This window comes from Anguilla anguilla, chromosome 4 (genome assembly GCF_013347855.1).
Source record: "Anguilla anguilla isolate fAngAng1 chromosome 4, fAngAng1.pri, whole genome shotgun sequence".
Classification (NCBI taxonomy): domain Eukaryota; kingdom Metazoa; phylum Chordata; class Actinopteri; order Anguilliformes; family Anguillidae; genus Anguilla; species Anguilla anguilla.
The window spans coordinates 31,689,462-31,710,307 of NC_049204.1; the positions used below are offsets into that span (position 1 = coordinate 31,689,462).

Below are 20,846 nucleotides of genomic sequence, written 5' to 3' on the forward strand. Positions count from 1 at the left end.
CGATGAAGGGATTCTGATGTCCCTAAACTGTTTTAAGCTTCAAGCATCCCACAAATCATGGAGCCTGTGTGTCACGGCCTTTAACAGCTAAATGTACAAGTCGTCCTGCATCATAACTTCTGAGGTCAGTAGGTAGCCCGCAGTGCAGTAAAACACATCTATACATAAGTGGCATTAGAGCGCTATTGAATTTCCACTGAACTGCCAACACCCACAGTATTTCATCAACTCACCTATGAGACATCTCTTTTTTTTCAGGCACATAGGCCATCAGAAGGGTCAGTATCACCACGGTAACTAGGGTTGGGGCCAGAATTATAAAAACCTCCCCCCACCAAAAAGGATGTTTCCTATGGGGGGTGGGGAGGTGGGGAGGTAGGCTCACGAGCTTCTGGCTACTCTCTAAACAACCCCTGAGTGACCCACAGCAGTTTGAAAATGTAACGGTAATCCTCAATGGGATTTAGCCTGGTGTCTATCACCAGTTCTAATCTGTGGTACAGCTTCCAATATTCACGCCACATAGAGGTTAAGCCTGCACGCCTTTGTTGCTGAGCGAGGGAAGAGAATCCACGAGGAGTTAACGTGAGCAGGGAGAGATTGAAACCGGCAACAGCTTCAATCATGTCCCATGGCAGCCAGAAATCTCTCCTTGCCGACAAGGCCTCATTTAAGCAGGAGCGATGGGTTTAACCCTCACCTTGCTGGAGAGGGAAAAAGTACTTATTTTACCAGTTCCTACACAGGGACAGAGAGCTGAATTCTGGTTTTGTCACCAGGAAGGTTTCGGTAAACAACATCCCAGAGAAGTTTCTTGTGTGAATTCTCATTCGGTGACATCTGCAAATGTAGTCAAATATGCCCCACAAACAAATGTCACATCAAGATGTCTACAACACTGCATGTCTGCTCCTCGTGTGCCCATGAAAGAAAACAGATAAATGAAACCCGGTAAAAAAAAATGAAATGGACTGTTGTGTTCCCAAGATGATCCCTCACTCAGCGGTCCAGGCATGTTAATTATAGACTAAGCAGAGCCATCATTAAAATCCCAGGTTTTTTTTTTTTACAGTCGGGAAGTAAATCATGATTATATGGATGCTGAACCTGTTAGTGTGCATTTGCCATCTCCATGATAATATATGCATCTGCACAACAGGGGATGGCTAATGCATACATTTCTGAAATGTATTGAAATGCACTTTCTACATGGAGCATTTAAAACAATGCAGAGGCGGTTGGTTGCCTCTTTCTTTTGGTGGTTTTATTTTGATGTATACGCATGCAGAGGACGTGTGTGTGAGGGAAAGGGGGGTGGGGGGGTGGGGAGGTGGGAGCGAGGAGTGGGTAGAGCGAGGAGCAATCTGTGATCTGGGTTACAAGTCAGAAACATCTGTCACACAAAAGGATTTGTTTGATTGGTTAGACCCATATATCAGCCATTCCTGTCAGTGGACGGTAAATTTATATTCCCTATCCACATCCTCTATCAGTGAATCGGCAGGCAAATGCTGTCATTCTGAAAGGGTATATCTTCTTCTCTTTAAAACTCGGCAGTACTGATGCACACTTTGGGGATAGGGAAAGCCATCTTACCTGTATACATTTCAAGTTTTTTTTCTCAATTTGTTTATTTATTTATTTTTTGGGGATTGAGGGGGGGAGGGGGGTTCCATTAAGCCCTCTCTTATTACCTTTGTTTAACCTGTTATTGCATGGTAATTATATATGGAACTATTTATACTAAACTATACTGTTCGCTAAAAAGTATATACTGAAAGCATGTCTATAGGTGTTAGTACTATCAAACATTAAGGGCTTAGCCTTAAAGAAGCAGCAATGGTAGTACCACATCTGATAAGACAAAGACAATGAAGCAGCACAACTTCTCTTGCCTCACTTGCTGTGAGAATTAACTATCTAACTATCCCTGTTTTTTCTTTATGTGACTTTGTGTGACCAATCCAATGCTACTGGAGAAAAAAAAAAGTAGAAAAACGCTTTACAAATTCACCACGAATGCAAATAATATTGTGTCAATAGGGAGAGAAAACAACAAGCCTTTAATAGGGGAAGAATGCCATAGTTTGTTATATTACGTTTGTAGCCGGCTGGTGAAATTACCTAGAACGCTATCAATGGGCTGGACAGTCACAAGATTAGTGCGGCTGACTGCTTTTCTGAGAAATACCGTGCTCAGATAGCAGCTCTTTCTCACTTCATCAATGACACAGGATATTGGATTAACCTCGCCTGTTTTGAGGGGAAGACATCATTAGCAGCAATTTAGCATGACCTCTATGATCAAGCGACTCTCATCATCTGTGAAATACATGGCTTCATCTGATTCCTTGTCTCTGATGATCAGATTAGGATTAATAGAAACATCTTCTATAATTACAGATCTGGTCTACAGCAGTAGTGATGTCAATTATTTTAATGTGTGCCAAACCATTAATCCCGTAATAGAGCACTCAGAGTCGTAAAGTAAAACGGAGCATTCCCATTGATTTTCAATGGCTGTGTTCAGCACTTTTCCATGGGCCCTGGTTTGGAATGACCAGAGAGGGTATTGATCTTCATAAGGCAGTATTTTGTTGTTAAATGAGCAGCAGAGGAGGCTGTAATGAAAGGTTTTAATGTAATTCTTAGTGTCTCTCTGCAAAAGTGCGTGTGTGTGTGTGTCTGTGTGTGTGAATTAATTTAATTTCTATTTGATGTGAATTTGACAGCATTTTTCTACTTTCTACACTTTACTGAGAAAACAGAAAGGAAAATTGGCCAGAAACCAGGCCTGAACCCCCAGAAAGCAAGCAATTGAGGTAAAAACTCCCCAGTGGGAAGAAAAACACTCAAAAGAGGGTGGGGGAAAATTCCCCAATGGGAAGAAATCTTGGGAGGAAACAAGCTATAGAGGAGCCCATCTTCTGCTGGCTGGCTCGGTGTAATAGTCAGAGGTATTTGCTTGCTGATAAAATAGGCAGTATAGTGTATATTAATATGTAGGGTGGTCTATCTAGGCTTCTCGACTGCACCATGGCATGGGCTTGAATCAGGAGAGGGATGGGCTGGAGTGGCCTGTGAACTTAGGGCAGGTGAAGGGACAGAAGCCACAGGGAAGAAGGAGGAGGTTAGGCAGTAGGCCTGTATAATTATGAGATTAACTGTTGCATATGTAAAGGCCTAAGTGTAATATGGAAAGGTGCTACGCTAGAGCAGCATATCTGAAAGTTGTGAAGAAAGGGGCTGTAAACAACCCTTAGTGTGATCCTGGACTGACAGTACCTCCAACATGGCACAGAACAGCAAACCTAGGCTTTCACATGCAGTGGCAGGGCAACAGCACAATCAGCTCAGCTCACATAACAGCTTTATGCTCCTGATATCCCCTTCCCAGACATCTTTAACTGAAGGATTGACAAAAGAGCTACATTTTTAGCCTACACTTAAAGACAGAGAGCCTGGACCTATAAAGGGAGATTATTCTATAAGACAAGAGCTCTGTAAGGGAAGGCATTGCCTCCCATTATAATTTTACATACTTGGAATTTTCAAATGTGTGTGTGTTTCTATGTCTATGCATGTTTCATTGTACTACATTTATGTTAGTGAGAGACACCATGTGTATCTGTATTTGTGCATCAGAGTGAGAGAAAAAAAGTGATGTGTATGTCTGCATGCATACGTCTGCTTGTGAGGCAGTTAATGAGTGTATATTTTTATATGTTTATGCATGCATGTACTTTTGCATACATTAAATATTGCTCACTTGAGCGAGTGGAAAGATCGGAAAGATTGCAACTACACCTGTGTCCTTTGATATATCTTTTTTTTTCTGCATGCAAGCACCACATGCACACACACACACAAACGTTCATTTATTTATTTATTTATTTATTTATGTATTACTCATAAAAATTGTCCTACATTTTTTATACTGATATAGTAGATGGAAAATCATGGGGCAAATATAACCTCGGCCTGCGACATTAAAGTAAACTCAAATGCAGACCCCAATGTGGACCCCTCTGCCTGCCATGTACATGTAGCGTTATTCACAGACTCTCCATCCGAATAGACTTTGGGGAGTTGTTGAATAGGGATATTAATGTAACTCTCAACAAGCTGGAAGGTTAAATGGCTGGCAGTGCAGCATTTCATTTTCACCTTGCCTTGGAGGACAAGGTAAAGTAAAAGCTTATTAGTGGGAACATATTCCCCCCTTTTTTGTCTTCTCCCTACTAGCTCCTACCCTTTTATATCACGCCGAACAACTGCAATCACCATGGCCACAAGTCCTACAAAGACGCTGACATCTCTTGCCTCATCAAGTGGCGGATTATCTTGTCCTGATAAATTGGGCCGAGTATCTCATGAAAGGCCTCTCCTTGAAGTGCTTCCCGTAGCCCACAGCTAATAGGCCAGCAGATGTCGGTATGAAGCCCCAGAGATTGTTGTACAATGTGGTGTAATGATTTGTGGCAAACTGTACAAATGTTTTAAAGAGGACATGTCATCGGCTTGATACATCCGACAAAAGCTGGGTCTAAAACTTACAGCTTATGCTTAGAGCTGTTCTCAGGTCTTCCTACCCACTGAAATAGAAGGGGATATATTTGTATTATTATTATTATTTTCAGAGCATACCGTGTAAATACTGTTTGTTCAGCTGTGGTTGTGCCACTAATTATATTATAATAATGCAGACAAAAGCATTTATTTTTTTCTGTCTCACATAACATCTTTAATTAATTTCACTGACCGCTAGAGTATGCTATTGGGGAAAATAAGTAACAATTTATTAAATCTGTTGCTCAAATTGAAGTATAAATTGTATTGTAATGATTATGATGCAATAAATGCCTTGGTTTTCCCACTAACAGATTAAATTGGCACAATGTGTAGTAAATATTCTCAAAAATGATGCCAGCAGGACCCACAGTAAAGTCGATGTGATGAAAATGTGAGGCCTTGGTTTGGCTTTACTGTGTCTGTGCATGTGCGTTCATGGGAAACGACTCCATAAAAAATAGATGTGGTGCTGGGTATTTTATAACACCTTCTCATCTGGATCCCCTCCTTCCACAGCTGGTGCACAAGCCCAGTAAGCACATCAATTATGGTTACAATCATGTCACTTTCTCAGCCCCACTCTGAACATGTGGAGGCCTCCACTGTTTTACTGGAACTCTTCCCCTTGAACAGAGCTGACATCTTTAATCCCAAAAGAAGCCAAAACAAAGGCTCATAAAGCAGCTGCGTTATTGTCATCTTATAAGCCCTCTTTTCTGTGTCTCTCTCCCTCTCCAGGAAAATCCGTACATGTGCAATAACGAGTGTGATGCTAGCACCGAGGAGCTAGCACACCCCCCTGAACTGATGTTCGACTTTGAAGGCCGAAATCCAACAACATTTTGGCAGTCCTCCTCTTGGAAAAAATACCCAAAGCCCCTTCTGGTCAACATCACCCTGTCCTGGAACAAAACTATAGAGCTGACAGATGACATCGTAATAACATTTGAGTCCGGTCGCCCAGAGCAAATGGTCCTGGAGAAGTCCCTGGACTACGGTCGAACTTGGCAGCCATACCAGTTCTACGCCACAGACTGCTTGGATGCCTTCATCATGGAGCCCAAGACAGTTCAGGATCTTACTCAGCAGACCTTGCTGGACATCATCTGCACAGAGGACTACTCCCGGGGCTATGTTTGGAAGTATGACAAAACGGTCCGCTTTGAGATCAAGGACAGGTTTGCCCTTTTCGCTGGGCCCCGGCTCCACAACATGGCCTCGCTGTATGGACAGCTGGACACCACAAAGAACTTGAGGGACTTCTTCACCATTACAGACCTGAGAATTAAACTCCTCAGGCCAGCCACGGGAGCCACCATGGTGGATGAGAACAACCTGTCCAGATACTTCTACGCCATATCTGACATCAAAGTGCATGGAAGGTAAGATCTTGTGAAAAGATTTTTCACTGTCATAATTTATAGATTCAACTCTATTTGAAGCCAGACCTTTCATCCTTAAGAAATGGCCTTCTCTGAATGAATTGTATGAACATTCCATCACTTCTCTCAAAAGAAAAACAGGAAACTTCAAACAACATCAGGCACATGCTTACCTCTAGGCTTTAGTCACTGACGGTTTTTGTGGGTTTGATTGAGCATCTGCATTTGGCTGTATTTGCAGATGCTCACATTTTACTGGTTCTGATTCAAAACACTAGCAGTTTCCATTTTTTATAGTCATGCTTGGTGGAATGCAATTTCAAAACAATATGAATTTTAAAGCTGATAAGTGTAAAGTGAGGTATCTGTTATTTATTGCAAAAACACATATTTATATTTGTCTGTTTGTGTGTGTGTGTGTGTGTGTGCGTGCATGCGTACATGCATGTGTGTTTTAGTAATTGAATACTAGATACCGAAGTAGTCGTAGGGTAACACAGCAAAAATGACAGAACACCTTCTTTAAAGTTGTAACTATTACAGTGTCAATTTATTTTAAAACAAAGGTGATCCAATTAGAAGCAAAGGAGAAAATGGAAATAAAATCTATTTAAAGGCAGACTTTGCAGGATTTTTACTTGACAATATCATAAAATAACCATGGTATGGCATATCTATGATGCACTGGCAATTTATGTCTTTACTTAGTTTCACAAAATTCCTGCGCCTTTTACCTGTATTTGTTATTCTAAATTGTCTATGGGACGTTTCTGGGCATGGCACTCTTTTCTGTGTGGGGAGGGGTGGGTGTGGCTACAGAGCATGTGGTTTGGGATCAGATATCTTGTTAGCTCCTGCAATGACTACAGCGAAGCAAAAAGACATGCTGACAGGGCTCATTCAATAACTAGAGTCAACTTTAGAATTGGTTTTCTTTGGTGGCGTCAGCTGAAGTTCGCCATGGGACTTGGCCTGTTTCCTGTTGGACCTGTAAGTAATGTAATTTAGCTAATTTAGTAATTTGCCAGAATTTATTTCAATCTGATTTAAAGTGAATTGAATTGCATGCTATCTAGCTACATGTAGCCAACTTCACTAACAAAGATAACAAAGTTGCAAACAAAGACTCCCTGTCCTCATCAGAATTCACTGATGATAAAACTCATCATAACTGCTCAGGCATCGAGAGTTCACCTGCATTTATTTCAATCAGGGGGACTGAATTTGATATAGCATGCATGCTATCTAGCTACAGCTACTTCACTAACAAAGCTAATAACGTCTCTCGTTCTCATCAGGGTTCACTGATTATAAAACAGCATAACTTGAAACATCAAAATGTTTCAATAATTTATTTCTAACTCTATAACTCAAGAATATAACAATGTAATATTACATTACATTTTGTTTGGTAGCAGCTTTATCTGAAGCAATGAACAATACCTGCATACCAAAGGACATTGGAACAACTACAGAACATAGGTCAGATTAGGTAGCTACAATTTGCATACAGTACCAGTTATCCGTAGCCATGAACATATACATATTATGTTGTATTTGAAAAAGTCATTCCCTTTACAAGTGTATTAGCTCGCAATAATGTACCTATGGCCTGCTAATGTTACTTATTCCACACATGACTCTGTTACATTCCAGTTTTAACTAAATGACCAGAATAGCTAAATATCAAACGAGGAAACACACAAAATAGCTGCTCTACATGGGGATCAGAGTTGAGCATCCCCACCCCCACCTCATCTGTGAAACATGTTGGTGGGTGGTGCTATGCTTTGGCTCACATTCAAGAAAATGCTCCAAACTCATTTGATGGCACTTCATCCTACAGCAATACAATGATCCCAAACATACTTCTAAAGCAGCAAAGGGGTTTTTCAAATCCAGAAATTGGCAAATACTTGACTGGCCAAGTCAGTCCCCTGATCTGAGTCCATCTAAACATGTGTTTCATATGCTGAAGAGAAAACCTAAGGCAACTAGCCGCTGAAACAAGCAGGAGCTTTAGATGGATGCAGCACAGGCCTGGCAGAGCATCACCAGAGAAGATACTCAGCACCAATAAACCAATACAAATTTAAAATTGTGTTGTACAGAGCCAAATAAAGAAAAATTATGTCTTTGTCCAAATATTATGGAGCTCACTATATGACATGGAACCACCGAGAGCACAAATACACATTTGTTTTATTAAATATAAAGCCTAGCAAAAGACTGCTTTCTGTTTCACACTTTGGCCCATGCTTTTTCATTGAATTTTAAAAAGCATTCATTAAAAAACCAACACTAGCAGAAGTGAATGTGTTAGTCAAGTAAAGGTGTTACATACAGCTGAATTAGAACAGACTCACCTGAATAAATACATCAAGGTGTCATATAAACTATATGTTTTATAAGGCTTTCACAATTTATGATTAATTTTCACACTTATATCTTTACTTTTATCATTAACTATTGAGATTTGTGGACTACATGGCACATGGCTAATATTGACAAGGGCATCATTGTGACATTGTTTCAGATTTGCTATACTGATCCCCAGTAACCTGAAGCTTGTGTATTTAAACATTGGGCTTAATACAGTGCAAACTGCATACCAAAAACTTTCTAAAAAGCATTAGAAATGTTGAAAAAATGGACCGCGAATGTAAACTGCCAGCGGCGGAATTCTAAAATATCCATTTACATTCTTCACCTATCCATGAGGGCTCATTATGAAGCAGATCTCCAAGGGTAGAGCCTACTACAACCGATGGTTCACCACAGGTACTGCCATTTAGGCTGTCTAGCTGCAGTTGTACAGTCCTATTAGTGCAAAGATTTAATAGCCCATTGAAGAGATTTTTTTCTACCATCCTCTTTGCCAGTCAGGGAATTCCTCCTGTAATCATTTACAGAACTCCACTGTTGGCAGGATCCTTAATTAAAGTAATTCCTTTTGACTATATATCTTGCTTTAATTTAGGAACTGTGTCAGTCTGCAATTTGTTGGCTGGCATGAAGCACATAAGGTTGCAGCAAATGCATCAGGGCATGCCACGTGTCCTAACCGACTTAGGACAACTCATGAGAACAGCAAAAATATCCTAAATAATGTAATGGGTAATATATTTAATAGTATTCAGCAGTTAAGTTGCTTGGTTTTTTAATAAAGCATTCAGAGGCTCCAGACTTGCAACAGGAAATAAAAAAATAAGAATTTTCTTTGCAAGCCAAGTTATTACTTCAAAATGAATAAAAGATTTTCCCCTTGGTTTCTAAAATTGAACTTGCACTTCGGGCTCCTGCTGGTTCACGGTGGGATCATTAGTTATAATGCCAGCGATCATGGCTCCTCAGCTCAGACACGATGCATCCAAAGTTGAATTCAGCAGAGTGCAGTGGTGGATTAGAACAATTAGAATTTTGCTTGATCAGAAGGGAACTAATCTCACGACTAGAAGAGTCTGCTTTAGATCTCCCATGATAACCATAGAGGAGTCATGGCTAAATCAGAGAGACTAAGGTATTATGGACTGCAGGGACACAGCAATCCAAATGTCAGACAAAGATCTAAATTCTTGAGCAGTAATTCTACATTTGCCTTGCATATATTTATGCCTACATAGAAGTATTTGACCTAGGCTGTGGGTATATGGCAATCCTTTTGGCGTCAGTCAGCCTGTTCTGCTTGGGGTCTAATGAAGTTCATATCTGTAATAAAGTTCCCAGTAAAAGGTTGTACCGGCTTGTGATTATTACAGTGAGCCGTGCCACAGAATTGGTAATACCCCCGATGTTGTAAAACAAGGCTGTGCTTATCCAACTGTTTAGTTGCTGGTTGTAAAAATTGTTGTCATTATTGATCTGTTGCCATTTTCAAGCAGCCTAATGGTAAGAGTGTCTTATCTGTCCATTTCAATTGAAATACTAATGGGCTTAAAGTACAAAAAGGTACTGCTGAAGGAACACACTTAATAATGGGGAGATAATAATGGGGGAAAACACATTTAAAGCATAAAAGTAAATACAGTAGAAAAAATATATAATAACCCATTTAGGTATAACCGTGCTAGCCCAGAGGCATTTCAGGACATCCTCAGAATTCAATTTACAGCACTACTAATGAGTTCAGTGCTCCCTATGAGTTGAGGTAATGTGTGATTTCACAAAACAGTTCACATTTTAGTCTTCCTTCTGAAGTAAGTAACTGTGCATCCATTCCTCACCATCCTTCTTGCATCGCACGGAAAGGTAAACTTGTTAACCCAACATTCTAATCTGCCCGATACTGTGAGAGCAATTTCCCATGGGGCGAGCAGGTGGGGATTCAGCATGAGTCACTGGACCCCTATATCCCTTCTAGCAGGTTTGCATAATACAGGTTGTTCCAACAGTAGCTGTCTGACAGCATCTACATTTTTATCAGTTCTGCATTTAGTCTATTTTAGCATATTAAGGCTTCCCGTTCTATCGTTATCTCTATCTATTACTGTAAGAACAATGATTACCTTACCCATTGTGGGATAGTTAGTAAATTATTTCCCTCCTGGAGATTAGCAAACAAAATGAACGGAACATATAGAATGCGATGAATCAAATACAGCACATGGACAGTATGCGGTTGAAATAAATTCACTATTTAATGTATAGTACTAGTTTGGGTTATTAAGTATGACTCTAAGTTACCTACCTCATATATGGATCTAGGGTTTCCTCCAATCACAGCGCAGCAGTAAATTAATTACCTTTGAAATTTATATTAATTTAGTATAAAACTACTAACTACTAACCTTTAATATGAGTCTGTTCTAATCAGTAGACCTCACCTAATAGAATAAAATGGAATCCCCTGGTCTGGCACTGTTGCTCATTTAACTCAGGTGAATGCACATATGTTCTCTTGCAAGTTGCTCTGGATAAGAACATCTACTAAGTAACTAGAATGTAACCGTTTGTAATTTGTAACACAAAATATGTATTTTCAAATAATTTAAAAAGACTTTATTACCGAACGATTATTTAAAACTAGACTAAGACTTTAAAACTTTAGAACTTATGCTTAAACACTATGCTTATCCTTTATCTGAATTTCTCAGTTTAGTTGTAGTTTATTCACCGAAATCAGCCTTTTAACCTCAGATCTATTCATAATGTTCTGTCGTGAGTATTTCAGTAAATAGAGTTCAGTCTCTCTTGTTTCAAAGGTGGCTCCCAGCCTACTATGTTTATCACATGGGCAAGGCTTTTCCAGTGGCTTTTTGCTTTGTAATTAAATTAACAGTGCTGTAAGCAGCCATGTTAACATATATTAATATGTGACTGTGGCCAGTGATGTTGTTAGGAAACAAAGAAAACATGCTAATATTTATAGGAAAGATCAAAGTAAATGACTGTTTTATCATTTTCGCTTCCTTCAGAATATTGTAGACTAAGGTAATGACGTGAAAAAATACACTTACATTATCATCAGTCAGAAACATTTTGCAAGCATGTGGATTTGGAAGTGTGTGACTGATTGTGTGTGAGAAAGAACGGGACCAATGTTTCAGTACATTAGTATATCGGTCAAACGTCTTAGTTGGGCAGACCGCAGTTAGTGTAATTGTCCTAGCTGATGTTTTTGTTGGTTTATTTTGTCTGTTTCTTGAAGTCATTTGGAACATGCAAATATTAAACTTTTACTTTGGTAGCTATGGTACAAGTGCATAGGGTTAACAGATTTAGAATCGTGCACAGCTGGAAGCGTACTCGCGAATGATGTTGGGAGCTGTCAGACCGGGGGGTGGGGGAGGGGGTCTCCTTATAACCATCCAACCAGGGGACGGAAACCTGATGTCTGGCAACACTAGTTGTGCAATCAAATGCATAACCCTTAAAACTATGGAAAAAGTTCTGGGCAGTTAGTTAAAGCAAAAACCTTGCTTGCATCATAAAACACATGCTTACTTTCCCTTCACACTGGTCAGATACATTTAGCTTTTCATTTAAAAAAGTAATTTATTACATATTACTTTTTATATCTACTTGAAAGTGGTCGTAATTAAAAAATAGTTTAGTTCAAATGTGGATCAATTCATAATTTAGTAATATTTTTCTTTTTATATTTGAAAACTCATCATAAGACACTATGTGAACTAGTCTATATGATTGGGATGGGAATCAGACTTGAGGAACATTAAGTCTTGCACAGTGGCTTGAAACGAAGAACTTGACTGAAAAGTTTAATGTAATGCAAAGCAGGTCACTTATTAAATGTGGCCAGGGGGATGGACAAAATCAGAAATCAGGAGATATTTCACGAAGCTGAAATAACAACAGTGGCATGCAGAACGGCATCTCTGAATGCAAAACACGTCAAACCTTGAAGTGGGTGGGCTACAACAGCAGATGACCATGCCGGGTTCCACTCCTGTCAGCTAAGAGCAGGAAGGGGAGGGTGCAGTAGACATGTGATCACCAAAACGGATGGTTTTGAATTTTAAAAACATTGCCAGGTCTGAAGAATCTCAATATCTGCAGATGGTGGGGTCAGAATTCGGCATAAACTGCATGAATCCATGGATCCATCTTGCCTTGTGTCAACAGTGCCAGCTAACGGTGGCAGTGTAATGGTGTGGGGAATATTTTCTTGGCACATATCAATACCTATTGAGTATAATTTGAATGCCAAAGCATACCTACTGTAAGCATTGTTGCTGACCAAGTGCATCCCTTTATGGCCACAGTTTACCCTTTTAAAATGGATACTTGCAGTTGAATAATGTGCCATGTCGCCGGTATGGTTTTAGTAATTCTTATCAAACATTTTTTCCCAAAAAGATGAAAATAAAATAGTTTTCTGAAAATGAAAGCGGGGGTCTGCACCTAGGCAGTGATGGCCAAAAAAATGATGAGTGCTGGTACTGATCATATTTCATCACTGTCTGTTATTTTAGATGAATGTTTATTTCTTTCTTTCACTCATAGTACACTGCTAAAAACGTGTTCTTGACCCTTTGTTGACAGTGTGTCTACTCCAAAATAAATGGCTGTTGATTTTAAAATATCAACTTGGAGATTTAACAGTTCATGTGGAAGCCCATTTTAAAACATACCCGGAGAAACATTATTTACTGCTCCCCCCTTTTCTTATTTTTTGGCTTTTCAGAAGCCTCTTGATTTAATGTAAAGATGTACTTCTATCAAAAGCCGATTTCCGTCTCAACTTCACTTCAAGCACTTCTCAGAATTACATTATTGAGATTTCTGAGCTGCTGTTTCAGCCTGTTAAAATCTAAATTAAACTATGCTACACAAGTGGCAATGCATTGGCTTATGCTACCTTTCCATATGTTCAGTCAGGAAAAACACCTATGAAGTGCAAATTTTCCTTATTGCAGTACCATGGTGTTTTGTGTTTCCGGGATAAGGGAGGGAAGGGTTATGCTTGTTTAACATGTTGTTTTTAACATTCACAGCATAGTGGTATTTTTAACCTGATGCAATAGCCATTTATGCATTGAATAATATGCCGGTATGTCTAGAGACAAGAAAGGTCTATTCTGCAGTGCAGAGCTACACTGCTAATCCCTGGACATTTCATTGAGGTTGTCATCTAAGAATTAAATCAAAATGGCTCATCAGTGACTCAATTATGTGTGCTGTTAATTCTATAAAAATTGATCAAGGACCAGAAATTCTTAAAATTGGAAATGTACATCATATTGCCACGTACTGTCATATATATTAAAATAATGATGTTTAGAAATGTTTAAATTACTCACATTCTGTAACAGTGTGTTCAGATTGCATTTTTTGACACAGTACTGAAAACACAAGCTAATGACTAACTGATACTTATTTACTAAACAGCTTTAATTCTTTCACATTTAATATAATTATGATGTGACAATGCAATTTGGCAATCATTTTATGACAACACAGAATGTGTTGTACTGGATGAAGATTTGTGTCTATTTATGATATATATGTAATATGTATTATTGTGACCACGATTAATAATATAGGCATCTAAATCAGGACTGTTAAATTGCATGGGCTGGGGGATAGTTTTAGTAACACACCAAAATAATATTCAAAGAATAAAAATAATCAAATTATTTATGAACCAGAAACAAATAAGAAAAGGTATAAATAGCTGCAATTCATGAATGAATTATGTATTGGTAATTTACCTTTCTGTACATTTTATTAAAAAACGCATCCATGCAGATGAATATGATTATAAAAAGTAAAATAACATTTATAATTATATAATTATAAATAATAAAATAATAATATTTATATGGAATAATGCAAAATATTACTCACATTGTACCACATTGTCATTCTATTAGAGGTCATCCATTATTTTAAAAGACAAAAATGAAACATCAAGGATTTCTGTTTGAAGAATACAGAAAGGTACAGCACTTCCAGTGAATATGTATTATTAAATAATAAAATAAAAAGTATGGAAAGTAAAATTATTTTTTTAAACGTTCTGTATTTGCTTCAAATATCTGACTTAATAATGTAAATTATTAGTCATATTGTAAATTTTGACCTCTTAATCTTTATTATGGAGGTCATTTATTCAATTAAAGAACAAAAATGCATTGTTGTTTGAAGTATACAGAAATAGTCTGTTCAGCTCTTACAAATAGACTCACTGGGCAACTGCATGCACAATTGGTTCTACAATAAATCATTTAGTCCTGAAATGTACCATTTTTCATGGTGTCACTGACACACTGATGCTATCCACACATTGATTCTTACACAAACAGACAGCCAGCTATTGCTGTTTATTATTTGGCTACACACCTCATAGTTTTTTTACCCATTTCTCTTTTTAGCTTCAGTCACGTTTTATTCAAGATAGCACCGTTGACAATCAGATTATCACTGAGCACCTCGCAGTGGACATGTAGAACATCATGTGCTGTCATATGACTGAAATCCTACCTGATAATGTAGGTTCAATGCTTGCAAGGTAGGAAAACATTAATTCGTGCACCTTTATTTCCAAATACAGGCATCAACTGAACAACTCTGCCTCCCTCACGCTAAATCAGGTGACCCCATTAAGAACATAATTTGTGCAGCATATTTACTGTAAACGAAAAGCAAGGACAAACAGTTTTGTTTCTTTGGTCTGACTAAAGACCCACTACACTCCTGCTTTAAAGGCACCTGTTTTACTTATTGAACGGTGATAAAATGATTAATTGTTCAACCTAAATTCCCACTTGACTGAGCTGGAAGGGCCTCAAAAGTCAATCTGTTTCATTTCTTCTTTGAGGATTGTGCTAGGGCTGGGAAGCAGGGGACATATAATCCATTTGTACTAATTCCATGATTCTTTCCCCCACACATGAGTAAGCCATTTTGCATGGCTTTTGTCCTCACTCTCAGTTTCTTACTGTGAATACTCACAGTGCGTGTTGCACTTTCCACATTTGCGTTTCTGTAATAAACAGCAGCTTGTTTATATCTCATGACCTGGTATAAAACCAGCCGGTAAAACTGATATTTGCACAGTATGTTACTATCCGAATATTAATGGGGATAATATGCTTTATTTCAAACAAAATCTTTATCTTCTTATATGATAGGCCTTGGTTACAAATGAGTACACAAAGTGAGCTGTTTAAATTTATGCACATATTTAATAGTTCAATTTTCTTTCAAATGACCTACTCAGGTTTTTAAGATACATCTTCTCTGACCTATTTATTTACGAGAATCCAAGCATGTATGTGTCATTATACATCACATTCACATTACACTGAGCGATTTCATCTCATGTTTTTGTATGAAAATCATCATCAACCTTTAAACCATTAATATTCTGTTGAGGCGGTGCACAATTACACACCCAGTTGATTCCGGCATCTAATCTATCATTCTGTCATCTCATTATCTACAAACACTATTTTCTTACATCCTCTTAGCTAAGAAAACAATTGAATCTGTAAAAATTTAAACTTGCCCGATCAGTTATTCTCAACATCTGTGAAATTCCATCCCTCAGGGGAAAGAAGATCCAACATCAGTTCCACTGGCCTGAATCTACCTTCTGAATCTGAACTTTTCCATCACCATCTCTAAAATAAAGCCTCTGACTCTTCAAAGAATGCATTAAAAGATTTTAGGATTTAGGAGTTGTTAACAAAACTTCAGTAAAGGATTTACCTTCATAACTGCAGAAGTCCTCAGTTACCCGACTTGGGGATTTATTTTTTTCTGCTTGATGGATAGTTTTCGACCAGTCAATCTGCACTTCCCCTGTTGACACAAATCTCAAGGAGACGTTATGTCCATTTCCTCCACATTGAGATTTGAAATTTTTGACCTTGACTCCCCTGTGACTTTAGCACAGTGATTACAGTAGCGTACCATTCTCACAGTGGGTTCACTTTGATCTCCCCACACGTATTTCAACTACATCTCTGTAGCTGCCATAGACACAGTGTCTGGAAATGTATGCCAAATGGGTTTTTAATAATCACGGTTTTAGAATGTGAGGTGTTGCATGGAAATGTACAGTTTGATTTAGTCCGAGAAAACTGTGCAAAATATACACTGCTGAGATGGGAACTTAAATAATGTAGTAATATTCCTGTTTGTAACATTGTGTGGATCTTCTCAATATGGAAACCCAGATCTTGAACTCATATGTAGTAATACTAATTGTTTGACTAAAATAAATAATGTACTTTTTATAAAAATGGTTTAATTGACCAAAACTGTTTTCAATACTTTACAGTGATTTGAAAGGATATAATATAAGGAGCTGCACTTTCTGAAATGGAAGCTATTTGAATCTTTAGCCTTCACATTGGTTTTCCTGAAGATACCATTCATTACAGGGATTGAACAAGTAGCAAAACTGCATGTTTCTCTTGCATAGGAATCATCAGCTTTCAACAATCAATTTTCAGTTGTTTTATGTCTGTAGTACCCCACACACAAGAGAATTACCTCCTGGATAACTGACAAAAACCTCGGCACATGGGAGTCAAGTAGCTGTTGGGGGATTTGTCGGATGAAAATGACGATTTTGAAGCAACGAAGTGGTGGTACTGAGGTCGAACAGTGTGGCCCACATCCATTTTTGCCTCCCTCTAATTGGATATTCCCTGCACTGAAACCTCCTCAAGCGCTACACCTGTGAACCGTGAAGGTAAAAAAGGGAAGAAAATTCCCACCTCTGCGAGTTGGCAGCGCTCGAGTATGACGTGCTGTATCTGGAAGACCCAGCTGGCAGATTCCAGTCGTTTGCATATGGCGCCTGGCAGCGTCAGGCCACCGCTCCTCTTTCTTATCATGAATTGAAGGGACAGGTTTATTTCTGCTTGCTCAACCAGATGCATGTCACATGCAGACGTGTTCCCTGCCAATCATGACTCTGCTCAGATGTTTAATTAGCTCTCATTAGGAGCTTTGCTTTTTGTAAATAATAAATGAGTGACTTGATACATTACACACATAAATTCTCCCAGAGGTAAAATCACAAACATGAATATCAATGCATCTCACAGCATCTCAAAAATAATTTTACTTGAAAAAATAAGACTCTCCTCTCTCACTACCGACAAAAACATTTTGTTTAAATATACCTAGAATTAATGGATTAGCTGTAGAAAGTCTGTCTCAGAGAGAGAAATAGTCTTTCACCCAAAATTAGGATTTATCTCAACATTTGCTGGACTGAAACTCACTCAACATGTCACATCACTAAACTCATCACTAAAATTACATAAATGGAAGTGTAATGCAAAAAAATGGTAGCATGTGATTGTTTACTTTTGGTTAGCTTCATCTGAGCATTTATTGTTCCATCAGTTGCCGTCAAGTATCAAGAACTTGCTTTTGGCACCTTTCATCTATGATAAAGTTCCTTCCATGCCTCTCTAGCCATTGCTCATGCAATCAGACTTGCTGTAGAATATTTGCTGGGAAAGCTGTTAAAGGCGCATTGTTCATTGGATGAGCATGAAAGTTTCATCTGTCAAAACAATTGGATTGAAGGAGCAATAAATAAGAAAGGTTATCTTAAGAGTGTACAATTTCACAAATAATTTGTACAATATTTAGTGACTGGTTCTGGCATACAGATGCCCTGTTGGGTTACTTACATTGTTAATATTCATGTAACAGAAGAACATATCCTGAGCTTAGTGCAGACTTCTTCACTGAACAGTGAGCAACCATTTCAGTTGTTGGTCTGCAGCATAACCTATAGAATGGGCCTTATTAAGCAATAAGGCACGAGAGGCTGTGCTATATTGGGAATGTAGTCATGGCTAAAGGGCGCTGTTAGAGAGGATGCAAAGTGAAGTACCTCTAACCCCTTTTGTCATGATCATTTTCATAATATTTTCACAGCCTCAGGTGCCTTTTTGCTTTTGTAAAATGGCGGTAATATCATTAACATTATCGCCAAATAAAAAAGACACCAATGTTCAAAACATGCAATAACATTCTTTCACTATAAGAAATATAGTTCTATAACAACATTACTGGATGGTTACCAAGCTTGGTGCATTTCAGTGGGACAATTAGTGTAGCTATCTAGCTAACCCCAGACATAAAGCCTATAACGTTATCTTTTCTGTGATGATTGAAAGCAGAGAGAAGATGGCCAAGATAATATTAACTTAATGTTATCTAGTTAGCTAAAATGCACTCCTGAATTTTATAGTAGCACCATTACATTACACACTCACCTATCTGATTATGCAAACTTGGCAAGCAGTCTACACCTTTTTCACTTGTCAATCACTCTAGCTGCTGCTATAAAATTACAACAAAAAAAAAAATAGAAAGTCTAACTAGTTAACTTAATAAGGTACTTTTTCACATAAGGTTTATTGTCTGGATGTTGCCATTCATATAAGTGGTGAATGTGCCAAGCAGTAGATTGTTTTTAACACCAACACAAAACGTTACGTTTTGATGTTATCCACGGACAGCTACGTCAGATGCGTTTTATTATTAAACATAGGCCTAATGTTAAAACTGTCCACATTATTGTCCTAGTTTGTTGCACATTTTTTGTTTTATATTTTTTATTCCGAGTTTTCTCAGATGTAGCCCACCAAATGTTGGGCGATGGCAATAGCTAATAGTCTAATCTCTTGTTAAAGGTGAGCAGTGATATTATACACAGTAATAATTGAACAGGTGTGTTGTATCATAGCTGCCACTATATTTTGTTTATGCAACTTTATATATTATGACACAGCTGGAATGCTGTATTGACCAATCCGTGTCTGGAGATGGAACATGTTATGAAGGGGAATTGGAAAAGTTGTTTGACTGTAAAAAAAAAAGAAAAAAAAGTTGTTCAGCGTTATTAGCTGTAAAAATATTTTGTGGGTGATCTGTATTTTGTTATTGTGGACCAGCAGCACAGCTGTAGTCATAAAAAAATGCTGGAGATACACATGTAATACACCTACATAATTAGTGTAAGTACCCCATTATCTGCAATTTAAACAATTTAAAAAGGAATACTGGCAATTAAATGAAAGTATTTCTGATATATCCTGATATTTTTTCTGGTGATTTTTTTATGGTTGGGATTATTGCATAGGAACACACAGATATGCTGTGTGATGTATGACATCACGTTCAGGTGTATAAAAATATTGTATGGAATGCAGGAAATGAATAAATGAGAAATGTGGCATCTGGTGCACCCATGCACACAATTATTAACCTAACTTCAGGAACCAACACACCAAACATGAATTAAAAAAAAGTTTTTTCTTTCTCCAAAAGCTGAAAGGATGAAGAGTCAAATGTTAGTGTGATCGTCTCCTTGCTGCACAAAGGAAAGGGATAAATCCCCAGCATATCAAAGGTGCATGTTTAGCTCATGAAGCCAGGTTCAGAAATAATCACATTCTCCAGAGGAGTCTGTTTGAAATACACCTCAAAGAAGCAATGCTGACAGCGCCAAAAATAAAAACAAAAAAAGAAAAACCTTACAATTATAGTACAGAACTGTAGTCCAACCACAACTGTTTGTGAACACTTAAATTACGGTAAGATAGTATAGTATAGTGCTTCCTCAGCTTTCCTGAATTGATTCATGATGCCGATTACACCTTGTCTCATCTCTTTTACATATTCTCTATCTCACATAGAAGTTAAGTGGCAAAGCAGAGGGAGGACATATTCACACATGTATGGATATGACCTACAAATTAACCTTTTACGCGTCTGGAAGAATGTTTTGAGCCAGAGGAAAATGGGAAAATAATAGGAAGGGGGAGCTTTTTATCCGCCTGTCCTAATGGAACAGTGCCACCCCTGTGCCTTTGGGGAAAGGGTGTCAGATGCAAGTCGCTTGGCGGGAAGCGCTCTGTTTCAGAGTCCTTGGAGATCAGTGTCTGAGGTCCCAGATTAGCGCGGTGAATTCACAGCCTTGCCGTGACAGATAGCAACCTTTTGACGGGAGCCACAGCCTCAACTCTCACAGGCTGGATAAATTCAGGCGCTCTCACCGCGCCTCCATTTACATTCAGCTCACTCATCCACCCGTTTTTTTTCTTCTTCTCCTTTCTCCCCTGATCAATCTTGCATACAAATGGCAGGTACTGTAGGCTCACAGCCTTCCACTGTCTTCTCTTCCTGCCTACAGGCACGCGCACAGGCACAGATGCGCAAACGTACACCCCAAGCCTGAACCACAGACGCATCACAAGTATCACTAATTGTCTCATTTGAGAAACAGCGGAGTCGATAACATGGCTCTGATTTTATACATTGATTTTTTTATAGCATCCCACTGTGAAATTAGCAGCGCTCACAGACATTGTAATTGAATTTTTATGTTGTGGGTTTGGGGCTTTGGACCCGATGTGCCCTGAATGACAAGTTTCCCACACGGACAGTAACGGA

The 20,846-nt window shown here is 38.5% G+C and overlaps 1 protein-coding gene across 6 annotated transcripts in view; it reads left to right on the top strand.

Moving 5' to 3' along the window:
* The window catches only part of ntng1a (netrin g1a), a 107,218-nt gene that overhangs the window by 43,779 nt on the left and 42,593 nt on the right, over positions 1-20,846 (top strand). For all 6 annotated transcript variants that reach the window (XM_035412607.1, XM_035412608.1, XM_035412609.1 and 3 more), the window contains exon 3: positions 5,311-5,954. In XM_035412607.1, the coding sequence (XP_035268498.1) occupies positions 5,311-5,954 (644 nt within the window). The remainder of the gene's footprint in view (positions 1-5,310; positions 5,955-20,846) is intronic.